Below are 26859 nucleotides of genomic sequence, written 5' to 3' on the forward strand. Positions count from 1 at the left end.
GGGTGTGTGAGAACCCCCCCCCCCCCCCCAGCTGATTGGACTCAGGGAGGGAGGGGGGGAGGGTGTGGAGAACCCCCCCCCCCCCCCCAGCTGATTGGACTCAGGGAGGGAGGGTGAGGAGGGTGTGTGGAGAAACCTCCCCAGCTGATTGGACTCAGGGAGGGAGGGGGAGGAGGGTGTGTGGAGAACCCCCCCCCCCCCCCCCCCCCCCCCCAGCTGATTGGACTCAGGGAGGGAGGGTGAGGAGGGTATGTGGAGAAACCTCCCCAGCTGATTGGACTCAGGGAGGGAGGGGGAGGAGGGTGTGTGGAGAAACCTCCCCAGCTGATTGGACTCAGGGAGGGAGGGGGAGGAGGGTGTGGGGTGAAACCTCTCCAGCTGATTGGACTCAGGGAGGGAGGGGGGAGGAGGGTGTGTGGAGAACCCCCCCCCCCCCCCCCAGCTGATTGGACTCAAGGAGGGGGGAGGAGGGTGTGTGGAGAAACCCCCCCAGCTGATTGGACTCAGGGAGGGAGGGGGAGGAGGGTGTGTGGAGAAACCTCCCCAGCTGATTGGACTCAGGGAGGGAGGGGGAGGAGGGTGTGGGGTGAAACCTCCCCAGCTGATTGGACTCAGGGAGGGAGGGGGAGGAGGGTGTGTGGAGAAACCTCCCCAGCTGATTGGACTCAGGGAGGGAGGGGGAGGAGGGTGTGGGGTGAAACCTCCCCAGCTGATTGGACTCAGAGAGGGAGGGGGAGGAGGGTGTGTGGAGAAACCCCCCCAGCTGATTGGACACAGGGAGGGAGGGGGGAGGAGGGTGACATCAAACTCTTTCTTAGACTCGCTCACTTTCCTCCCTCTTCATTCATGTATATGCGTGTTCATGCAATACACCTCCAATCTCTCTCCTCTCTCTCTTTCGCTCACACACACACACACACACACACACACACACACACACACACACACACACACACACACACACACACACACACACACACACACACACACACACACACACAGTTTGTCTGCTCTCTCTCTCTGATGGCACCATGCTGTGCGGGGTGTGGATTTATTTATTCCCCTGATCATCAGAGCAGCTCCAAGGTAAATAGTGGGTGTCAGAGATCCAATTTACCGTCCGGTTGTATTAACCATGCACCAGGCTCCTGGCCATGCCTGGGTAATGGGCCTCTAGCTGGGGAAATGACCGACCACAGCCCCCCTCTCCCCACTGATCCTGGTAATGAATCTGCATGCGTGGGTGGGTAGGTGGTGGGCTCAAGCACATCTGGATGGGAATGAGGTGATAAATCAACGTTTGCCCTCGGTGCCCGCCATGCGATGCTCCAGTCACTGAGCATGAAGGGCAGCTGAATGGCAGGGGATGAGGAGGTACGGCGGTATGGAGCGTGTTCTGTTGTCCTCTATAGAGGCCGTAGGGAGAGACCGACATCGCACCATACTGTACACACAGTCCAGTTCATGATCTGATGGAAGTGGTCTGTATCGTATACTAATACAAGAGATTTGATCATATTTGGGGTTTTTAAAATGTGATATCAGAGAAATGTTAATATATATTAAGGATGATTTGGTATTTAATATGTATGGCATAATATAGGGATGTATATGGTATAGCTCTTGCCAAATGTATTTTGGATGAACACGACAGACCACAGCTAATTACACCGGCACAGATGTTCATAGGGGTCCTGACGGACTACCCCTCACACCCCAGGCTCACACACTTTGATCAATCACCTCCATTTAATCCTCCTGCTGGACTTGTGCCAAGCTACTAGTCTAGCTAGAGCTAGCGCCTGAAAACACCACTCACATTCACGCTGCGGAAAATACTGAAAAGTGTTCTTATTTTGCATCATCAACATTTCTATGCAAATCTGAAATCATCTTGTAAAAGTCCTCTTTAGTTCCCCTTCATCAAACAGTGATGCTGTGAAGACATTGGGTTAGCTAGCTAGCGCTTATCGCCATCTTGCCCTGCCCTGACTCCCATTCCAGTGCCGTAATGACTTGGGCTTTTCCTAGAATCCCTACATGCATTCTCTGGTATTTCAAGATCCTCTTAATGACTGTAGGACTGCGTCCCAAATGGCACCCTATTCTCTTAACGGTGCACTCCTTTTGACCAGGGCCCTATGTAGGGAATAGGGTACTATTTGGGACACTGACTAGATCATCTGTTTGTAATCAATGGCCCAGTCTAATGGACCCAGGAGTGGATTTACACTAAATAAAGAGGGAGGGACAGATCCCATTGTTCTCCTCAGCTGTGAGAGGAGTGGGGGATCAAAGCTTGAGTGGCAGAGAAAAGAAGGGTGGGGGAGAGAAAGGGAGAGAGAAGGAAAGAGCGGGAAAAGAAAAGAGCGGGAAAAGAGAGGGAGGGAGGGGAGGGGGAGGTAAGAGGCAGGGAGACAGACTGGGGGAAAGCGAGAGAGAGAGAGCGAGGGAGGGAGAGAGGGAACCAAAGCCCTGGGTTTTTTCACGCTCACATATCAACTGGCGTCGGTGGAGGCCTTGAGTCTCGACCGGGAGATTTTCTCATACCTGTTAGAGATTAGGAACCATCTTTTTTTTTTTACAACACCTCCACAAAAGCTGAAAGGTAGGATGGCAGGCAGGGCAGAGTATAGGTCTGGATCTGAAATTACATCCACTTCCCTATGTAGTGCCTGACTTCTGACCAGAGTACAAATAGGGGTCTGGTCAAAAGAAGTGCACTACATAGGGAATAGGGTGCCATTTCACATGAATCCCAGCTATTAGTATACAGTAAGTATAGTCAGAGTCTATGGGCTTAACTGAGGCTCGCTCTCTCTCTCTCTCTCTCTCTCTCTCTCTCTCGCTCTCTCTCGCTCTCTCTCGCTCTCTCTCGCTCTCTCTCTCTCGCGCGCTCTCTCTCGCGCTCTCTCTCTCGCGCGCTCTCTCTCGCGCTCTCTCTCTCGCTCTCTCTCTCTCGCTCTCTCTCTCGCGCTCTCTCTCGCGCTCTCTCTCGCGCTCTCTCTCGCGCTCTCTCTCGCGCTCTCTCTCGCGCTCTCTCTCTCGCGCTCTCTCTCTCGCGCTCTCTCTCTCGCGCTCTCTCTCTCGAGCTCTCTCTCTCGCGCTCTCTCTCTCGCGCGCTCTCTCTCGCGCGCTCTCTCTCGCGCGCTCTCTCTCGCGCTCTCTCTCTCGCGCTCTCTCTCTCGCGCTCTCTCTCTCGCGCTCTCTCTCTCTCGCGCTCTCTCTCTCGCGCTCTCTCTCTCGCGCTCTCTCTCGCGCGCTCTCTCTCTCGCGCTCTCTCTCTCGCGCTCTCTCTCTCGCGCTTTCTCTCTCTCGCTTTCTCTCTCTCGCGCTTTCTCTCTCTCGCTTTCTCTCTCTCGCTTTCTCTCTCTCGCTTTCTCTCTCTCGCTTTCTCTCTCTCGCTTTCTCTCTCTCGCTTTCTCTCTCTCGCTTTCTCTCTCTCTCTCTCTCTCTCTCTCTCTCTTTCTCTCTCTTTCTCTCTCTTTCTCTCTCTTTCTCTCTCTCTCTCTCTTTCTCTCTCTCTCTCTTTCTCTCTTTCTCTCTTTCTCTCTCTCGTCTCTGGTTAGTTTCAGACAATAGGGATAAGCAGTGCCGTTCACATCAACGTTTTCTCATGGAAATCCCATCTGTAGTCAGTACAGGCCTTCTCTATGAGATCACTCCCAGAGTCCAGGCCAACCCCGGCTCAACCACTGCAGTCTCACATAGTACTCTGCTCTTCTCCACACTCACTCTCTCACACGCAGTCACACACAGTCAGATTGCATGGCGCAGCGGTCTCTCAGCAGTCTCTCACTTAACTTCTGTCTTTCCTGCCTCAATTTCAATTTAAGGAGCTTTATTGGCATGGGAAACATATATGTTATCATTGCCAAAGCAAGTGGAGTAGGTAATAAACAAAAGTGAAATAAACAATAAAAAAATGAACAGTAAACATTACACAAAAGTTCCAAAAGTATAAAGACATTTCAAATATCATTATACATTTACATTTTAGTCATTTAGCAGACGCTCTTATCCAGAGCGACTTACAGTAGAGTGCATACATTTTATTACATTTTACATACTGAGACAAGGATATCCCTACCGGCCAAACCCTCCCTAACCCGGACGACGCTATGCCAATTGTGCGTCGCCCCACGGACCTCCCGGTTGCGGCCGGCTGCGACAGAGCCTGGGCGCGAACCCAGAGACTCTGGTGGCGCAGCTAGCACTGCGATGCAGTGCCCTAGACCACTGCGCCACCCGGGAGGACGGGTGTTTATATACAGTGTTGTAACAATGTGCAAATAAATAAACATAAATATGAGTTGTATTTACAATGTATTGGGTTGTATTTACTCTCTCTCTCTGTAGCCCCATCTCACCTAGAGTACTCCTACACACACCTACCTCTGTTGCTGTATGTATTCTTTACTGTGTTGATCATACACTAGTACATCTCTCTGTCCTCCCAGCCCTGTGTTACCTTGACTCTGTGGCCCCTGATGTTGTCCAGAGCTGAGAGGCGGCGTCTCCTGTGACATTTATGGTCCTATATCTCTTAATTAGCGCCACCTAACCCGCCTGTCTGTCTCTTGCTCTCTCTCTCTCTCTCTCTCTCTCTACTGCTCTCTACTGCTCTCTACTGCTCTCTACTGCTCTCTCTCTCTCTCTCTCTCTCTCTCTCTCTCTCTCCTCTCTCTCTCTCTTTTCTCTCTCTCTTTTCTCTCTCTCTTCTCTCTCTCTCTCTCTCTCTCTCTCTCTCTCTCTCTCTCTCTCTCTCTCTCTCTCTCTCTCTCTCTCTCTCTCTCTCTACTGCTCTCTCTCTCTCTCTCTCTACTGCTCTCTCTCTCTCTCTCTCTCTACTGCTCTCTCTACCTCTACACCTATCTCTTTCTCTGTCTCTCTCTACTGCTCTATTTCGCTCTCTCTCTCTCTCTACCTCTCTCCCTCTCGCCAGGCTGTGGAGGCACAGATCAGGAGTTTCGGACAGACCCCATGTCAGCTGCTCATCGAGCCACACCCACCAAGGAGCTCCGCCATGCAGGTGGTGAGTCTCGCACACACGTACGCGCACGCTCACACCCAGACTGACCGCCATGCCCAATACCGTGCCCAATACCGTGCCCAATACAGACCCATCTCCTCAGTAGTGTAGATAGAACCAGAGGCCCAATGGAATAGCCTTGACTGTCTCTGACTGCTAGTATGTTAAACGACTGTCTCTGACTGCTAATATGTTAATTGACTGTCTCTGACTGCTAGTATGTCAAATGACTGTCTCTGACTGCTAGTATGTCAAATGACTGTCTCTTTAGTATGTCAAACGACTGTCTCTTTAGTATGTCAAATGACTGTCTCTTTAGTATGTTAAATGACGGTCTCTGACTGCTAGTATGTTAAATGACTGTCTCTGCTTTGACTCACACTAGCCCGTCTATAGTCTTTCCTCTCCCCCCAATCATCCCTCCATCCTAATCCTGGGAAACGTAAGCTCTGGTTTTGAACCCGTCTCCTATCGTCCTCAGAGAGGGGTGAGGTGTGATTTTGGGTGAAGGGGGGCGGATGAGGGTGAATGGATTAGCACTGTGGAAACATGGTCCTGAGCCAAACTCCCAGTCTACACCTTAGACAGACAGACAGACGAGGGGACCAGGGGAGAACCAGAGGGAGGAGGACCGGCTGGGAACAATGGCCCAAAGGTGACAGGCTTTTAAGGGGCAGGAAGAGGGGGTGAGGTGGGAGGGGGGCTGTGGATGATGTGCCGACTTGAGCCCCCCAGAGCCCCCATTAGCGGGGTGGCCCTGTGGTGCTGACAGTTGGAGACCATTGGCACACACATATACACAAACACACACATATACACAAACACACACGCACACAGCGCTGCCCATATGCCACCCATGTTTACAAACACCCCATTAGCTCTTCACCACAAATCCAAATAATGCTCCATTCATCCACAGGTTGAAGGTCTAGGGTTTCCCCCACACCTGGGTGCAAATAATACTTGAATTCTTTCAAACACTGTTAGCGTTTGCCTGCCTGGAGTGCCAGGTGGGTGAGGTTTGCTCTTTTTGAGGGTAGATCAGTTTTAATATTTGCAGATAGAACCCACAATCTATCAAATTTATTATTTGCATAATTTCTAATCCCCCTAATTTAGATTTTTTATTTCTTAATATTTTTCCCCCTACCATCCCTCCCTGATTGGAGTAAATTTAACAGAAAACAATACTTCTACTGCTACTTACAGCTATTCTCTCACATAACTATAGAAATAATTGTATGTATATTCCTCATTTCCTCTCTCTGCAAGTGCTGGATTTTCACACACAGCGGCCAATCCACCATTCATTCTGATCTTAACTCCAACTAAAAGATGAACCCATCTTTCCCAGTAGAATGCCATTTTATCATTTCCTTTTGCAATACATCCCTCACTGTGATGTCTTACGGGGGTCCTGACTCCAAAAGCGAGCCACCGATGGACAGTACCTGAAAAGATGTTCTGTTGATTCTGTTTCCTCCCCTTCTAATGTCTTAATGAAATCAGAAGGTGACTATCCTGGCCTGGCGTACAGTATATTATTAGTAACAGTGTATTAACAGTGCAGTACAGTGGGGTGCAGTAGCGTGCAATAGGGTGTAGCAGGGTCGTGTGCAGTACATTAGGGTACAGTAGAGTAGAGTGCTGCACAGTAGGTTACAGTACATTAGGGTATTGTGCGGTACATTACAGTAGGGTACGGTACAGTAGGGTACGGTACAGTAGGTTATGATACGGTACATTAGGGTACAGTAGGGTACAGTACAGTAGGGAATGGTGCAGTACAGTAGGTTACAGTAGGGTGTAGTGCTGTACAGTAGAGTGCTGTACAGTAGGGTGCTGTACAGTAGGGTGCAGTACAGTAGGGTGCAGTACAGTAGGGTGCAGTACAGTAGGGTGCAGTACAGTACAGTGCAGTACAGTACAGTGCAGTACAGTACAGTGCAGTACAGTACAGTGCAGTACAATAGGGTACAGTACAGTGCAGTACAGTACAGTGCAGTACAGTAGGGTGCAGTACAATAGGGTACAGTACAGTACAGTACAGTACAGTGCAGTACAGTGAGGTACAGTAGGCTGCTGAGATGAGAAGGGAGCAGTAGAATAAGGAGGGGAGAAATGGGGAGACACTTTACTATACAAATAAACACGAGGTGGTTGAGCAGGGCCTCAATTCCCTGTGGTGAGACACACGTACTCTCGAAATCCAGTGGAAACCTGACCCCAGTACTGGAGCAGGAGGGCATATGAGTCCATCCTTTCAAGTGGTTTTAAAGGTGTCTTGTATGTAATTGTTTGGCCTCTCCGGTGGTGGTAGGTGGGCCTGGTGAGTTTGGACAGGTTTGACGTGTCCTAGGCACCTTTCTCTATCCATTCACATGAGCAGCAGATGAGGGACTTCTTTCCTTCTCTCTCTCTCATTTCTTTCTCTCTCGCTCGCTTCATTTTCCTAGCACTTGCAATTTCTCCCCCTCTCTTTCTCCCTCTCTCTCTCTTCCCTTGCGCGCTCTCTCGCTCTCTCTCACTTTCCCTCTTCCTCTTTCTCTCTCTCTCTGACTCCCCCATTAATCTCTTTACACCTCTCTTTGCTGTGTCCTTCTCCACCTTTGTTTTCCATCCCTCCCCCTGTCTGAGTGTAGTGTGGTGTCAAACTCCGGTCCTGGCATGTCCCCCTGTCTGAGTGTAGTGTGGTGTCAAACTCCGGTCCTGGCATGTCCCCCTGTCTGAGTGTAGTGTGGTGTCAGACTCCGGTCCTGGCATGTCCCCCTGTCTGAGTGTAGTGTGGTGTCAGACTCCAGTCCTGTCATGTCCCCCTGTCTGAGTGTAGTGTGGTGTCAGACTCCGGTCCTGTCATGTCCCCCTGTCTGAGTGTAGTGTGGTGTCAGACTCCGGTCCTGGCATGTCCCCCTGTCTGAGTGTAGTGTGGTGTCAGACTCCGGTCCTGGCATGTCCCCCTGTGTGAGTGTAGTGTGGTGTCAGACGCCAGTCCTGGCATGTCCCCCTGTCTGAGTGTAGTGTGGTGTCAGACGCCGGTCCTGGCATGTCCCCCTGTCTGAGTGTAGTGTGGTGTCAGACTCCGGTCCTGGCATGTCCCCCTGTCTGAGTGTAGTGTGGTGTCAGACGCCGGTCCTGGCATGTCCCCCTGTCTGAGTGTATTGTGGTGTCAGACTCCGGTCCTGGCATGTCCCCCTGTGTGAGTGTAGTGTGGTGTCAGACGCCGGTCCTGGCATGTCCCCCTGTCTGAGTGTAGTGTGGTGTCAGACGCCGGTCCTGTCATGTCCCCCTGTCTGAGTGTATTGTGGTGTCAGACTCCGGTCCTGGCATGTCCCCCTGTGTGAGTGTAGTGTGGTGTCAGACGCCGGTCCTGGCATGTCCCCCTGTCTGAGTGTAGTGTGGTGTCAGACGCCGGTCCTGTCATGTCCCCCTGTCTGAGTGTAGTGTGGTGTCAGACGCCGGTCCTGGCATGTCCCCCTGTCTGAGTGTAGTGTGGTGTCAGACGCCGGTCCTGGCATGTCCCCCTGTCTGAGTGTAGTGTGGTGTCAGACTCCGGTCCTGGCATGTCCCCCTGTCTGAGTGTAGTGTGGTGTCAGACTCCGGTCCTGGCATGTCCCCATGTTGGTGTTCAGTAATGACGTTGTCAGAGTATTCTAGTAGCCTGTTAAAACAACAGAGATTTACCTCAGTGTGCCTCTGACATTAAGCATGTATAGTATGTTCCCCAGCTCACTACAGGCATCCTGCAAATGACTCCTCAGTTTGAACAAATGACACCCTATTTCATGTGAAGTGCACTTTTATTGACCAGAACCCTAATCAGAAGGAGTGCACTATGTAGAGGTAATAGGGTGCTATTTGGGGCGCAGGATGAATAATGTGTGTGAGCCAGTAAAAACAACTCTTATCAGTAGAAGGGAACTCACATGGTTTAAAGTGAGTGTCGGTGTCTTGACGAAGCTTGGCAGGAACACATGTCAGTTCTTATATGAAGATAAATACAAAATGGGATTTTTATTTGACCGTTTATGTGGCGACTGATTGTTACCAATGATAAAAGTATCAAGTTCACTTCTGACCATTGTCATGTTAATGAACATTTCCTGAAGAGACCTGAGCAAAGTCTGAGAATTCTGAGGAAGAATGTTTTCATTTCTGTTATTGTTAAAAGATAGATCATGTCTGGCATGTACACTAGTCCTTATATTTAGAGGTCCAGTACAAGTAACTGCTAGTAGACTCTTGATTCATTACAGATGGTGTAGAATGTCAGACTTGAGGAGGACTCCACTACCCAGCAGCCCTCACTAGCAGGTTATTAATGGTGCCACATTTGATGAGGCATTACCATGGAGATAGATGGCAATAACCAATCACAGACGCCATAATGTAACGCAGATACAAAGATGAGTCCTCTATCTGTATGGGCATTACAGACACTTTTAATAGAGTGTTAGGGAGGGAGCACTGTAACAACTATATCACGGGGAGTTCAACAGAGGAGTTTTGGCCAACAAGGGTAGTTCACACACACACACTATACACATACACCCACACTATACCAATCCTGTGGACTTTTCTCCTCTTACGTTTGGTCTGTTTGTTTGTTTGTCTCCCGTTTTAATGCTGAGACTTGTTGGTTCTTCCTTAGTATTGACACAAACTTTGTCTTTGAGAAATAGTTTTCTTGTGTCTGTTTTTCTTGCCCTGTCATCATGTGAATAATGGTACTCTGCTTTTAGTACCTCAGCTTTTCTCCAACTGGCCTTCTTCCCTCTAGCTTGGCCTCTGAGTGCTGCCACTCCATGCTAGCTTCCCAGCTAACTTTCTCTCTGTCCCTCTCCTCCCTTCCCCCCTCTTTCTCTCTCTCTCGTTTTCACTCTCTTTTCTGCGTCCTGCTGCTGCTCCTGCTGTTCCCTCTTCTCCTCCGCTGCTCCATCCCTCGTTCGCTCCTGCTCTTCGTCTGTGGATCTATCCATCCATTGGACTCCTCCTCTCCCTCCCTCCTTCCGTCCACCCGTCCGTTGATCTGTCCATCACCACCAGTATGTCCTCCTGCAGAGCCCGTTGATGTTCACGGAGCAGATGCAGCAGGATGTGATCATGGTGTTGAAGTTCCCCAGCAACTCTCCCGTGGCCCACGTGGCCGCCAACACCCAGCCGGGCCTCGCCGCGCCCGCCATCATCACCGTCACCGCCAACCGCCTCTTCGCCGTCAACAAGTGGCACGGCCTGGCCGGTAAGAGGGGGATTGTAGGAAATGGAGTCTAAAGTAGGAATATCTTGTAGAAGTCAGCTGGATTTTTTTAAACCTTTATTTAATTAGGCAAGTAGGTTAAGAACAAATTGTTGTTTTACAATGACGGCCTAACCCGGCCAAACCCTCCCCTAACCCGGATGACGCTGGGCCAATTGTGCGCCGCCCTATGGCTTGAAATGTACATTTAACCAATTCATTGAAATTCAACTCATATGTAGGATATGAGATATCAAGTCTGATTTCATGTAGCACGTCAAAGACCGGTACACAGAATAGAGAGTTTTGGAGCACACAGTTGAGGACTACACGTTTATCCGCACACAGTTGAGGACTACACGTTTATCCGCACACAGTTGAGGACTACACGTTTATCCGCACACAGTTGAGGACTACACGTTTATCCGCACACAGTTGAGGACTACACGTTTATCCGCACACAGTTGAGGACTACACGTTTATCCGCACACAGTTGAGAACTACACGTTTATCCGCACACAGTTGAGGACTACACGTTTATCCGCACACAGTTGAGGACTACACGTTTATCCGCACACAGTTGAGGACTACACGTTTATCCCCACGCAGTTGAGGACTACACGTTTATCCCCACGCAGTTGAGGACTACACGTTTATCCCCACGCAGTTGAGGACTACACGTTTATCCCCACGCAGTTGAGGACTACACGTTTATCCCCACACAGTTGAGGACTACACGTTTATCCCCACGCAGTTGAGGACTACACGTTTATCCCCACACAGTTGAGGACTACACGTTTATCCCCACACAGTTGAGGACTACACGTTTATCCGCACACAGTTGAGGACTACACGTTTATCCGCACACAGTTGAGGACTACACGTTTATCCGCACACAGTTGAGGACTACACGTTTATCCGCACACAGTTGAGGACTACACGTTTATCCCCACACAGTTGAGGACTACACGTTTATCCCCACACGGTTGAGGACTACACGTTTATCCCCACACGGTTGAGGACTACACGTTTATCCCCACACGGTTGAGGACTACACGTTTATCCCCACACGGTTGAGGACTACACGTTTATCCCCACACGGTTGAGGACTACACGTTTATCCCCACACGGTTGAGGACTACACGTTTATCCCCACACGGTTGAGGACTACACGTTTATCCCCACACGGTTGAGGACTACACGTTTATCCCCACACGGTTGAGGACTACACGTTTATCCCCACACGGTTGAGGACTACACGTTTATCCCCACACGGTTGAGGACTACACGTTTATCCCCACACGGTTGAGGACTACACGTTTATCCCCACACGGTTGAGGACTACACGTTTATCCCCACACGGTTGAGGACTACACGTTTATCCCCACACGGTTGAGGACTACACGTTTATCCCCACACGGTTGAGGACTACACGTTTATCCCCACACGGTTGAGGACTACACGTTTATCCCCACACGGTTGAGGACTACACGTTTGTCCCCACACGGTTGAGGACTACACGTTTGTCCCCACACGGTTGAGGACTACACGTTTGTCCCCACACGGTTGAGGACTACACGTTTGTCCGCACACGGTTGAGGACTACACGTTTGTCCGCACACACGGTTGAGGACTACACGTTTGTCCGCACACACGGTTGAGGACTACACGTTTGTCCGCACACACGGTTGAGGACTACACGTTTGTCCGCACACACGGTTGAGGACTACACGTTTGTCCGCACACACGGTTGAGGACTACACGTTTGTCCGCACACACGGTTGAGGACTACACGTTTGTCCGCACACACGGTTGAGGACTACACGTTTGTCCGCACACACGGTTGAGGACTACACGTTTGTCCGCACACACGGTTGAGGACTACACGTTTGTCCGCACACACGGTTGAGGACTACACGTTTGTCCGCACACACGGTTGAGGACTACACGTTTGTCCGCACACACGGTTGAGGACTACACGTTTGTCCGCACACACGGTTGAGGACTACACGTTTGTCCGCACACACGGTTGAGGACTACACGTTTGTCCGCACACACGGTTGAGGACTACACGTTTGTCCGCACACACGGTTGAGGACTACACGTTTGTCCGCACACACGGTTGAGGACTACACGTTTGTCCGCACACACGGTTGAGGACTACACGTTTGTCCGCACACACGGTTGAGGACTACACGTTTGTCCGCACACACGGTTGAGGACTACACGTTTGTCCGCACACACGGTTGAGGACTACACGTTTGTCCGCACACACGGTTGAGGACTACACGTTTGTCCGCACACACGGTTGAGGACTACACGTTTGTCCGCACACACGGTTGAGGACTACACGTTTGTCCGCACACACGGTTGAGGACTACACGTTTGTCCGCACACACGGTTGAGGACTACACGTTTGTCCGCACACACGGTTGAGGACTACACGTTTGTCCGCACACACGGTTGAGGACTACACGTTTGTCCGCACACACGGTTGAGGACTACACGTTTGTCCGCACACACGGTTGAGGACTACACGTTTGTCCGCACACACGGTTGAGGACTACACGTTTGTCCGCACACACGGTTGAGGACTACACGTTTGTCCGCACACACGGTTGAGGACTACACGTTTGTCCGCACACACGGTTGAGGACTACACGTTTGTCCGCACACACGGTTGAGGACTACACGTTTGTCCGCACACACGGTTGAGGACTACACGTTTGTCCGCACACACGGTTGAGGACTACACGTTTGTCCGCACACACGGTTGAGGACTACACGTTTGTCCGCACACACGGTTGAGGACTACACGTTTGTCCGCACACACGGTTGAGGACTACACGTTTGTCCGCACACACGGTTGAGGACTACACGTTTGTCCGCACACACGGTTGAGGACTACACGTTTGTCCGCACACACGGTTGAGGACTACACGTTTGTCCGCACACACGGTTGAGGACTACACGTTTGTCCGCACACACGGTTGAGGACTACACGTTTGTCCGCACACACGGTTGAGGACTACACGTTTGTCCGCACACACGGTTGAGGACTACACGTTTGTCCGCACACACGGTTGAGGACTACACGTTTGTCCGCACACACGGTTGAGGACTACACGTTTGTCCGCACACACGGTTGAGGACTACACGTTTGTCCGCACACACGGTTGAGGACTACACGTTTGTCCGCACACACGGTTGAGGACTACACGTTTGTCCGCACACACGGTTGAGGACTACACGTTTGTCCGCACACACGGTTGAGGACTACACGTTTGTCCGCACACACGGTTGAGGACTACACGTTTGTCCGCACACACGGTTGAGGACTACACGTTTGTCCGCACACACGGTTGAGGACTACACGTTTGTCCGCACACACGGTTGAGGACTACACGTTTGTCCGCACACACGGTTGAGGACTACACGTTTGTCCGCACACACGGTTGAGGACTACACGTTTGTCCGCACACACGGTTGAGGACTACACGTTTGTCCGCACACACGGTTGAGGACTACACGTTTGTCCGCACACACGGTTGAGGACTACACGTTTGTCCGCACACACGGTTGAGGACTACACGTTTGTCCGCACACACGGTTGAGGACTACACGTTTGTCCGCACACACGGTTGAGGACTACACGTTTGTCCGCACACACGGTTGAGGACTACACGTTTGTCCGCACACACGGTTGAGGACTACACGTTTGTCCGCACACACGGTTGAGGACTACACGTTTGTCCGCACACACGGTTGAGGACTACACGTTTGTCCGCACACACGGTTGAGGACTACACGTTTGTCCGCACACACGGTTGAGGACTACACGTTTGTCCGCACACACGGTTGAGGACTACACGTTTGTCCGCACACACGGTTGAGGACTACACGTTTGTCCGCACACACGGTTGAGGACTACACGTTTGTCCGCACACACGGTTGAGGACTACACGTTTGTCCGCACACACGGTTGAGGACTACACGTTTGTCCGCACACACGGTTGAGGACTACACGTTTGTCCGCACACACGGTTGAGGACTACACGTTTGTCCGCACACACGGTTGAGGACTACACGTTTGTCCGCACACACGGTTGAGGACTACACGTTTGTCCGCACACACGGTTGAGGACTACACGTTTGTCCGCACACACGGTTGAGGACTACACGTTTGTCCGCACACACGGTTGAGGACTACACGTTTGTCCGCACACACGGTTGAGGACTACACGTTTGTCCGCACACACGGTTGAGGACTACACGTTTGTCCGCACACACGGTTGAGGACTACACGTTTGTCCGCACACACGGTTGAGGACTACACGTTTGTCCGCACACACGGTTGAGGACTACACGTTTGTCCGCACACACGGTTGAGGACTACACGTTTGTCCGCACACACGGTTGAGGACTACACGTTTGTCCGCACACACGGTTGAGGACTACACGTTTGTCCGCACACACGGTTGAGGACTACACGTTTGTCCGCACACACGGTTGAGGACTACACGTTTGTCCGCACACACGGTTGAGGACTACACGTTTGTCCGCACACACGGTTGAGGACTACACGTTTGTCCGCACACACGGTTGAGGACTACACGTTTGTCCGCACACACGGTTGAGGACTACACGTTTGTCCGCACACACGGTTGAGGACTACACGTTTGTCCGCACACACGGTTGAGGACTACACGTTTGTCCGCACACACGGTTGAGGACTACACGTTTGTCCGCACACACGGTTGAGGACTACACGTTTGTCCGCACACACGGTTGAGGACTACACGTTTGTCCGCACACACGGTTGAGGACTACACGTTTGTCCGCACACACGGTTGAGGACTACACGTTTGTCCGCACACACGGTTGAGGACTACACGTTTGTCCGCACACACGGTTGAGGACTACACGTTTGTCCGCACACACGGTTGAGGACTACACGTTTGTCCGCACACACGGTTGAGGACTACACGTTTGTCCGCACACACGGTTGAGGACTACACGTTTGTCCGCACACACGGTTGAGGACTACACGTTTGTCCGCACACACGGTTGAGGACTACACGTTTGTCCGCACACACGGTTGAGGACTACACGTTTGTCCGCACACACGGTTGAGGACTACACGTTTGTCCGCACACACGGTTGAGGACTACACGTTTGTCCGCACACACGGTTGAGGACTACACGTTTGTCCGCACACACGGTTGAGGACTACACGTTTGTCCGCACACACGGTTGAGGACTACACGTTTGTCCGCACACACGGTTGAGGACTACACGTTTGTCCGCACACACGGTTGAGGACTACACGTTTGTCCGCACACACGGTTGAGGACTACACGTTTGTCCGCACACACGGTTGAGGACTACACGTTTGTCCGCACACACGGTTGAGGACTACACGTTTGTCCGCACACACGGTTGAGGACTACACGTTTGTCCGCACACACGGTTGAGGACTACACGTTTGTCCGCACACACGGTTGAGGACTACACGTTTGTCCGCACACACGGTTGAGGACTACACGTTTTGTCCGCACACACGGTTGAGGACTACACGTTTTGTCCGCACACACGGTTGAGGACTACACGTTTTGTCCGCACACACGGTTGAGGACTACACGTTTTGTCCGCACACACGGTTGAGGACTACACGTTTTGTCCGCACACACGGTTGAGGACTACACGTTTTGTCCGCACACACGGTTGAGGACTACACGTTTTGTCCGCACACACGGTTGAGGACTACACGTTTTGTCCGCACACACGGTTGAGGACTACACGTTTTGTCCGCACACACGGTTGAGGACTACACGTTTTGTCCGCACACACGGTTGAGGACTACACGTTTTGTCCGCACACACGGTTGAGGACTACACGTTTTGTCCGCACACACGGTTGAGGACTACACGTTTTGTCCGCACACACGGTTGAGGACTACACGTTTTGTCCGCACACACGGTTGAGGACTACACGTTTTGTCCGCACACACGGTTGAGGACTACACGTTTTGTCCGCACACACGGTTGAGGACTACACGTTTTGTCCGCACACACGGTTGAGGACTACACGTTTTGTCCGCACACACGGTTGAGGACTACACGTTTTGTCCGCACACACGGTTGAGGACTACACGTTTTGTCCGCACACACGGTTGAGGACTACACGTTTTGTCCGCACACACGGTTGAGGACTACACGTTTTGTCCGCACACACGGTTGAGGACTACACGTTTTGTCCGCACACACGGTTGAGGACTACACGTTTTGTCCGCACACACGGTTGAGGACTACACGTTTTGTCCGCACACACGGTTGAGGACTACACGTTTTGTCCGCACACACGGTTGAGGACTACACGTTTTGTCCGCACACACGGTTGAGGACTACACGTTTTGTCCGCACACACGGTTGAGGACTACACGTTTTGTCCGCACACACGGTTGAGGACTACACGTTTTGTCCGCACACACGGTTGAGGACTACACGTTTTGTCCGCACACACGGTTGAGGACTACACGTTTTGTCCGCACACACGGTTGAGGACTACACGTTTTGTCCGCACACACGGTTGAGGACTACACGTTTTGTCCGCACACACGGTTGAGGACTACACGTTTTGTCCGCACACACGGTTGAGGACTACACGTTTTGTCCGCACACACGGTTGAGGACTACACGTTTGTCCGCACACACGGTTGAGGACTACACGTTTGTCCGCACACACGGTTGAGGACTACACGTTTGTCCGCACACACGGTTGAGGACTACACGTTTGTCCGCACACACGGTTGAGGACTACACGTTTGTCCGCACACACGGTTGAGGACTACACGTTTGTCCGCACACACGGTTGAGGACTACACGTTTGTCCGCACACACGGTTGAGGACTACACGTTTGTCCGCACACACGGTTGAGGACTACACGTTTGTCCGCACACACGGTTGAGGACTACACGTTTGTCCGCACACACGGTTGAGGACTACACGTTTGTCCGCACACACGGTTGAGGACTACACGTTTGTCCGCACACACGGTTGAGGACTACACGTTTGTCCGCACACACGGTTGAGGACTACACGTTTGTCCGCACACACGGTTGAGGACTACACGTTTGTCCGCACACACGGTTGAGGACTACACGTTTGTCCGCACACACGGTTGAGGACTACACGTTTTGTCCGCACACACGGTTGAGGACTACACGTTTTGTCCGCACACACGGTTGAGGACTACACGTTTTGTCCGCACACACGGTTGAGGACTACACGTTTTGTCCGCACACACGGTTGAGGACTACACGTTTTGTCCGCACACACGGTTGAGGACTACACGTTTTGTCCGCACACACGGTTGAGGACTACACGTTTTGTCCGCACACACGGTTGAGGACTACACGTTTTGTCCGCACACACGGTTGAGGACTACACGTTTTGTCCGCACACACGGTTGAGGACTACACGTTTTGTCCGCACACACGGTTGAGGACTACACGTTTTGTCCGCACACACGGTTGAGGACTACACGTTTTGTCCGCACACACGGTTGAGGACTACACGTTTTGTCCGCACACACGGTTGAGGACTACACGTTTTGTCCGCACACACGGTTGAGGACTACACGTTTTGTCCGCACACACGGTTGAGGACTACACGTTTTGTCCGCACACACGGTTGAGGACTACGCGTTTTGTCCGCACACACGGTTGAGGACTACGCGTTTTGTCCGCACACACGGTTGAGGACTACGCGTTTTGTCCGCACACACGGTTGAGGACTACGCGTTTTGTCCGCACACACGGTTGAGGACTACGCGTTTTGTCCGCACACACGGTTGAGGACTACGCGTTTTGTCCGCACACACGGTTGAGGACTACGCGTTTTGTCCGCACACACGGTTGAGGACTACGCGTTTTGTCCGCACACACGGTTGAGGACTACGCGTTTTGTCCGCACACACGGTTGAGGACTACGCGTTTTGTCCGCACACACGGTTGAGGACTACGCGTTTTGTCCGCACACACGGTTGAGGACTACGCGTTTTGTCCGCACACACGGTTGAGGACTACGCGTTTTGTCCGCACACACGGTTGAGGACTACGCGTTTTGTCCGCACACACGGTTGAGGACTACGCGTTTTGTCCGCACACACGGTTGAGGACTACGCGTTTTGTCCGCACACACGGTTGAGGACTACGCGTTTTGTCCGCACACACGGTTGAGGACTACGCGTTTTGTCCGCACACACGGTTGAGGACTACGCGTTTTGTCCGCACACACGGTTGAGGACTACGCGTTTTGTCCGCACACACGGTTGAGGACTACGCGTTTTGTCCGCACACACGGTTGAGGACTACACGTTTTGTCCGCACACACGGTTGAGGACTACACGTTTTGTCCGCACACACGGTTGAGGACTACACGTTTTGTCCGCACACACGGTTGAGGACTACACGTTTTGTCCGCACACACGGTTGAGGACTACACGTTTTGTCCGCACACACGGTTGAGGACTACACGTTTTGTCCGCACACACGGTTGAGGACTACACGTTTTGTCCGCACACACGGTTGAGGACTACACGTTTTGTCCGCACACACGGTTGAGGACTACACGTTTTGTCCGCACACACGGTTGAGGACTACACGTTTGTCCGCACACACGGTTGAGGACTACACGTTTGTCCGCACACACGGTTGAGGACTACACGTTTGTCCGCACACACGGTTGAGGACTACACGTTTGTCCGCACACACGGTTGAGGACTACACGTTTGTCCTCAAAAAGTATTGTATCCAAAGACCTTCAGTCAGTATTTATCTGTGTATCTCAACGAGAGCAGCCAATAGGCTTGTCTCTTTCATCTTCCCAGGACGTTGATTTCTGAGACAGTTGAGCGGTCCTCCTAAAAGGCAGGATCAAATGTGACACGTGCACTCTGCCAGCGTTAGGTTTCACTTCCTCATTGATGCCTCAAAACCTCACTCCTCATGGTTTATTTATTAAACATCAACCCTGCTGTGGAATAACAGGGAAGGGGATATGGGATGAAGTCTGACGTTATGAAACTCAAAGACAATGAAGATTTGTAGATCTCATTGAATTTGGAGCATTTTGTTTTGATGAGTGGATTTCATATGATATTGTTTGTGGTTAGATCTTGAATTGTGATATTAGCATTATTTTAACTTGTTTCTGGTACAAATCTGTATTATTAGAGGATGTTCAGATGTAAGGATTCACGATATTATCTTATTAACTTGTTTATTACTATGTATTATCAGAGTCAATTTGGAGTCACAGAAAACCGTTTTACAGCTAAATGTAACTCTTTGGTAGAGCGCTCTGGGGGACAATAGGCTTTGAGTGTGGCAAATTACATTTTAGCATCTCCCATATGGAACAGAAGCCAAAGTACTCCACAGAGCCAAATCACTGATATTAAACCCATCCTTCTTTCTGCATCCCACTCATTCCTTCCTCCCACACATCTCTTTTCCTCTCTCTCTCTCTCTCTCTCTCTCTCTCTCTCTCTCTCTCTCTCTCTCTCTGTCTCTGTCTCTGTCTCTGTCTCTCTCTGTCTCAGGTCATCAAGGCTCCTCTGTGCAGGACCAGCAGTACCAACTGCCCGTGGAAATAGACCCTCTGATAGGTATGCCGTGTGTGTTGGTGTGTGTGTTCAAACATGTGACTCTCTGTCTCTCTGTCTGTGTGTGTCTCTGGGATTCATTGTGATGGCCCAAGGCAGTGTCCCTGGCCAGTAGCTTGCTGTTGTTTCACAGCCTCTGCCCACCAACAGCCCCCCCGTCCTCTCATCCCCTGAAATAAATCCTCCACTCTGCTCTCTCCTCTGCTAAACCATTTGCATGCAAATTGGAATGCAATGAGCTGTGGCCTGGACTGGTATTTCATCATCAAGCTCTCCCTTCTCCTCTCTCTCTCTCTCGCTCTCTCTCTCTGTCTCTCTGTCTCTCTCTCTGTCTCTCTCTCTCTCCCCTATCCCTCTCTCTCCCCCTCTACTCTAACCCTCTCTCTCCCCCTCTACTCTAACCCTCTCTCTCCCCCTCTCCTCTATCCCCCTCTCTCTCCATCTCTCACTTTCTCTCTCACACAGTTTTTCCTACTCTCTCTCTCTGGTTTAATTTGAGCGGGGGAAAGGCTCTATGTCAGTATAAATGAATATGAATGTGGTAATAATGTGTGATTGAGAATGCGCGGCGGGCGGATGTCAGGACAATATCATCGCCTCATCTCACGACTTGTTGATGAGGAGGCGAGCAGAGGAGCGGAGCGTTAGTGATGTATAGGATACACTGTCTGGGAGAGAGTGGTCAGAGACAGAGCTCTAGTGATGTATAGGATACACTGTCTGGGAGAGAGTGGTCAGAGACAGAGCTCTAGTGATGTATAGGATACACTGTCTGGGAGAGAGTGGTCAGAGACAGAGCTCTAGTGATGTATAGGATACACTGTCTGGGAGAGAGTGGTCAGAGACAGAGCTCTAGTGATGTATAGGATACACTGTCTGGGAGAGAGTGGTCAGAGACAGAGCTCTAGTGATGTATAGGATACACTGTCTGGGAGAGAGTGGTCAGAGACAGAGCTCTAGTGATGTATAGGATACACTGTCTGGGAGAGAGTGGTCAGAGACAGAGCTCTAGTGATGTATAGGATACACTGTCTGGGAGAGAGTGGTCAGAGACAGAGCTCTAGTGATGTATAGAATACACTGTCTGGGAGAGAGTGGTCAGAGACAGAGCTCTAGTGATGTATAGGATACACTGTCTGGGAGAGAGTGGTCAGAGACAGAGCTCTAGTGATGTATAGGATACACTGTCTGGGAGAGAGTGGTCAGAGACAGAGCTCTAGTGATGTATAGGATACACTGTCTGGGAGAGAGTGGTCAGAGGCAGAGCTCTAGTGATGTATAGGATACACTGTCTGGGAGAGAGTGGTCAGAGGCAGAGCTCTAGTGATGTATAGGATACACTGTCTGGGAGAGAGTGGTCAGAGACAGAGCTCTAGTGATGTATAGGATACACTGTCTGGGAGAGAGTGGTCAGAGGCAGAGCTCTTTCTCTCTCTCCTTTATTGTTCTCTCTCATTCTTCCTCTCTCTGTTGCTCTCTGGTTGCTCTCTTGACCTCGCAAATGTTCTCTCTCTCTGTCTCGTTCTCTCTCGTCCAAACACACACACGTTTCCTCTAACGGTTGTCTAGTTAAAATGTCATTCCCACCAGCTCATCTCCATCCAGATCCATTTCTCCCCTTTTTATGACCCTCCTTTTTATATACTGTGTGTGTGTCGTTTTATTTGCTTTGTAAACAACAAGTGTAGACTAACAGTGAAATTCTTACTTACAGGACCTTCCCAACAATGCAGAGAGAAATAAAATAGAGAAATAATAGAAAAGTAAAACCCGTAATAATAAATACACAATGAGTAACAATAACTTGACTATATACACAGGGTACCAGTACTGAGTTCATATGCAGGGGTACAAGGTAATTGACGTAGATATGTACATATAACTAAGAATAAAGTGACCGATAATTAACAGTAGCAGCAGCGTATGTTATGAGACAAAAGAGTTAGTACAAAAAGGGTCAATGCAGATAGTCCAGGTAGCTATTGATTACCAAATCTTAAATACCAAATCTTTTCATCCACCTGAGGAGGAAGAGGTGTTGTCGTGCCCCCCCCCCCCCCCCCCCCCCTCACGACTGTGTTGGTGTGTGCGGACCATGATAGATCCTTAGTGATGTGAACATAGAGGAACTTGAAGCTCTCGACCTGCTCCACTGCAGCCCCGTCCATGTGAATGGGGGCGTGCTCGTCCCTCCGTTTCCTGTAGTCCACGATCAGTTCCTTGGTCTTACTCACGTTGAGGGAGAGGTTGTTGTTCTGGACACCACACTGCTAAGTCTCTGACCTCCTCCCTATAGGCTGTCTGATCGTAGTCTGTGATCAGGCCTACCAATGCTGTGTCGTTGGCAAACTCACCAACTGGGACGGCCTGTCAGGAAGTCCAGGATCCAGTCTTCGGTTCCAGGGTTCTTAGCTTAGTGATGAGCTTGGAGGGCACTATGGTGTTGAACGCTGAGGTGTAGTCAATGAACAGCACTATCACATAGGTGTTCATCTTGTCCAGGTGGGAAAGGGCAGTGTGGAGTCCAATAGAGATTGTGTCATCTGTGGATCTGTTGGGGCGGATTGCGAATTGGAGTGTGTCCAGGGGGTCTGGGATGATGGTGTTGTGAGCCATGACCAGCCTTTCAAAGCATTTCATGGCTACAGATGAGTCCTATGGGGCGATAGTCATTTATACAGGTTACTATGGTGATCTTAGGCACAGGGACTATGGTGGTCTTCTTGAAACATGTAGGTATTACAGACTGGGTCAGGGAGAGGTTGAACATGTCAGTGAAGACACTTGTAAGCTTTGAGTATGCGTTCTGGTAATCCGTCTGGCCCTGCGGCCTTGAGTGTAAATTAACCTGTTTAAGGTCTTACTCACATCGGCTACGGCTCTCATGCATGGTTCAGTGTTGCTTGCCTGTGTACACGTATTACTGAAGCCAGTGACCGATGTGGTAAACTCCTATTGGAACATATTCCAGTCTGCGCTAGCGAAACAGGCCTGTAGCTTAGAATCCGCTTCATCGGAACAACTTCCGCATTGAGCGCGTCACTGGTACTTCCTGTTTGAGTTTTTGCTTGTAAGCAAGAATCAGGAGGATAGAGTTACGGTCAGATTTGACAAATGGAGGGCGAGGGAAAGCTTTGTATGTGTTTCCGTGTGTGGAGTAAAGGTGATGTAGAGTTTTTTCGCCTCTAGTTGCACACGTGAACATGGGCACTTTCATAGATGTTCATGCATATGTCTGAGGCCATTCAAACATTTTTGAAGAAAACAAAAAGCCCCTCTACTTTTAAAAATGTATTTTGTCACACTCGGAATGCCCGACTGATTCTATCTCTGCAACTCACTCACAGCTCTGTTTTGTCACTTTTCAGCACCAGCCCACGCTCCACATCACATGTATAATGCGTGTGGTGAGGGGATATTTTCTTAACGTGTCATTTCTGTATTTATACTTCTCACATTCCACAAGGAGCTTCAGTTTAAACACACTAAATTGTATTTGACTGGCGGGGCTGCCATGGCAGGGGGAAATGTTGATAATTGGTTGAAATATTCGTCAGACATGGCGTGCTGGTCTCTGTCAGGGATGCCTGGGCCGGACCCACACCTGTTCATCTTGAGTTAGAGCAGGAGAGAGAGAAGAGAGCCCGAGAGAAAGGGAGGATGAAGTCTAGAACCTAATGTGCCTGTTTGTTCCCTGGACACAGATTAAATCTAGTCCAGGACTAAGAAATATTTTTAATGGAGATTCTGATAATGATATAGGATTCGACTTAATCTTTGTCCGGGAAACTGGCGCAGCATATCTTAATATCTTACCCACTACAAAGCACTTCATGATAGATGGCTACGTCTGCAAGGCCAAGGAAATGCACCAGTCTAAAACAGACATGGCCTTTGTTTTAGTCTGTTATTTCTTTTGTCTTTTCTCTCTCTCTCTCTCTCTCACCCACTCACTCACACACTCACTCACACACTCACACACAAACCTCCAACTCAGCGATAAGGGGCCAAAGTGGATTTAATTGATGTTGTCCTGACTATGCGTGGCTCCTCCTCTTCTTAGCTATTAGAAGACTCTTCTCCTTCTGGGGAGAGAGAATATGCACGCTCATCATTACTCAAACTCTTAGGCCCAGTGGAAAATGGGAAACCCTTGTAAACGCCATGTCCTAGATGTTTTATGTATTCCCTCACAAATCAAACTGGTGCTGCTGCCGTGGCGATGAACGTGTGTAAACGCCATGCGTGACAAGTGTCGTAGTTGGTAGCTCCAGTAATGGTCTGATGTCTTTGTGAAAACGATTAACGCGGCGATATCGTAAAGGAAAACAATCTGATTTTATACAATATGTTTTTCCTCAGACTTACATGCTTTACTTACTGAGATGTTGCACAGTAATTCATTATGTATTTCTCTTCCTCACCTCCCCCTGTCCCCTCCTCCCTACCCCTCTCTACCTCCCTCTCTCCCTCCCTCTCTCCCTCTCTCCCTCCCCATCCCTCTCCCCCTCCCTCCCTCTCCCCATCCCCCTCCCTCTCTCCCTCTCTCCCTCCCCATCCCTCTCCCCCTCCCTCCCTCTCCCCATCCCCATCCCCCTCCCTCTCTCCCTCCTTCTCCTCCCCCCTCATCCTTCCACCTCCCTCCTCCTCTCCTTCCCCTCTCCAGCCAGTAACGTGGGGACCCACCGTCGTCAGATCACAGACCTGTTGGACCAGAGCATTCACATCCACTCTCAGTGTTTCATCATCACCGCAAACAACCGCTTCATCCTGCTCTGTGGCTTCTGGGACAAGAGCTTCCGCGTCTATTCCACTGACTCAGGTACAGCCTTTACAAATTTGCTCTACATAGGCAACTGACCCAGGTACAACCTTTATTGTAGAGTGACTTCAGAGTCCTATTCACTCCACTGAGTCTGGTACTGCCCTTATGGATATGTTCATTAAGACTTCGATATATTAATCTGACCCAGGTACAGTCGTTATACTTATTGCCCCTACAGATTCTTATTATCTTCTCTGACTCAGGTACAGCCCTTACAACATAGATCCATATGAGCACTGTGTATATCACTGACTCAGAATCAGTACTTATTCTAGTGTCTAGAGCAACTTCAGAGTCTCATTATTCATTCCCCTTCACCCCATCAGAGCCCCGTGTTCTCAACTGACTCAGCCTTTTCTACACAGCTCCATCTGAGCCCTGTGTGCTTCACTGACTCAGGTACAGCCTTTACTACACAGCTCCATCTGAGCCCTGTGTGCTTCACTGACTCAGGAACAGCCTTTTTGTATTTTGCTCTACCACAAATCGAATGTATTTATAAAGCCCTTTTTACATCAGCAGATGTCCCAAAGTGCTTACACAGAAACCCAGCCTAAAACCCCAAAAAGCAAGCAATGCAGATGTAGCAATGCACCCCTTCTGAGTGCTCTGTAGTCAACTGACCCAGGTACAGCCTTTCAAATATAGTTCCATCAGAGGCCTGTATAGTCCCCTGACCCGATTACAGCCCTTATTCTAGAGCGTCATTCAGTGTCCTATTAACTTCACCATTAATTTCACAGCCCCTAATCATCGGCCCTTCCACAAGACACCTAATCCATCAGGTACAGCCTTTATAGTAGGTGTAGCCCCATTAGATCCCTGTTTACTGTACTGACCCAGGTACAGCCTTTATAGTAGGTGTAGGTGTAGCCCCATTAGATCCCTGTTTACTGTACTGACCCAGGTACAGCCTTTATAGTAGGTGTAGGTGTAGCCCCATTAGATCCCTGTTTACTGTACTGACCCAGGTACAGCCTTTATAGTAGGTGTAGGTGTAGCCCCATTAGATCCCTGTTTACTGTACTGACCCAGGTACAGCCTTTATAGTAGGTGTAGGTGTAGCCCCATTAGATCCCTGTTTACTGTACTGACCCAGGTACATCCTTTATAGTAGGTGTAGGTATAGCCCCATTGGATCCCTGTTTACTGTACTGACCCAGGTACAGCCTTTATAGTAGGTGTAGGTATAGCCCCATTAGATCCCTGTTTACCTTACTGACCCAGGTACAGCCTTTATAGTAGGTGTAGGTATAGCCCCATTAGAGCCATGTTTACTGTACTGACCCAGGTACAGCCTTTATAATAAGCATAGGTATATAAGCATAGGTATAGCCTCTATCCTCCAGCTCCATACGTCTCCGGCTACGTCTCTGTCTCCCGGCTACGTCTCTGTCTCCCGGCTACGTCTCTGTCTCCCGGCTACGTCTCTGTCTCCCGGCTACGTCTCTGTCTCCCGGCTACGTCTCTGTCTCCCGGCTACGTCTCTGTCTCCCGGCTACGTCTGTCTCCCGGATACGTCTCTATATGTCCCGGATACGTCTGTCTCCCGGATACGTCTCTGTATATCCCGGCTCCGTCTCTATATATCCCGGCTCCGTATCTATATATCCCGGCTACGTCTGTCTCCCGGATACGTCTCTGTATATCCCGGCTCCGTCTCTATATATCCCGGCTCCGTCTCTATATGTCCCGGCTACGTCTCTATATGTCCCGGCTTCGTCTCTATATGTCCCGGCTCCGTCTCTATATGTCCCGGCTACGTCTCTATATGTCCCGGCTCCGTCTCTATATGTCCCGGCTCCGTCTCTATATGTCCCGGCTCCGTCTCTATATGTCCCGGCTCCGTCTCTATATGTCCCGGCTCCGTCTCTATATATCCCGGCTACGTCTCTATATGTCCCGGCTACGTCTCTATATGTCCCGGCTACGTACCTATATGTCCCGGCTACGTCTCTATATGTCCCGGCTACGTCTCTATATATTCCGTCTCCGTCTCTATATGTCCCGGCTACGTCTCTATATGTCCCGGCTACGTCTCTATATGTCCCGGCTACGTATCTATATGTCCCGGCTCCGTCTCTATATGTCCCGGCTCCGTC

At 50.5% G+C, this 26859-nt stretch overlaps 1 protein-coding gene across 1 annotated transcript in view; it reads left to right on the forward strand.

The window, feature by feature from the left end:
* The window catches only part of LOC129841026 (lipopolysaccharide-responsive and beige-like anchor protein), a 329530-nt gene that overhangs the window by 284431 nt on the left and 18240 nt on the right, over positions 1-26859 (forward strand). Inside the window, exons 51-56 of the mRNA XM_055909138.1 lie at positions 32-62; positions 4028-4078; positions 4911-5035; positions 10076-10268; positions 19870-19935; positions 24599-24754. Of these exons, the coding sequence (XP_055765113.1) occupies positions 32-62; positions 4028-4078; positions 4911-5035; positions 10076-10268; positions 19870-19935; positions 24599-24754 (622 nt within the window). The remainder of the gene's footprint in view (positions 1-31; positions 63-4027; positions 4079-4910; positions 5036-10075; positions 10269-19869; positions 19936-24598; positions 24755-26859) is intronic.

Source organism: Salvelinus fontinalis, chromosome 42, assembly GCF_029448725.1.
Source record: "Salvelinus fontinalis isolate EN_2023a chromosome 42, ASM2944872v1, whole genome shotgun sequence".
Lineage (NCBI taxonomy): Eukaryota > Metazoa > Chordata > Actinopteri > Salmoniformes > Salmonidae > Salvelinus > Salvelinus fontinalis.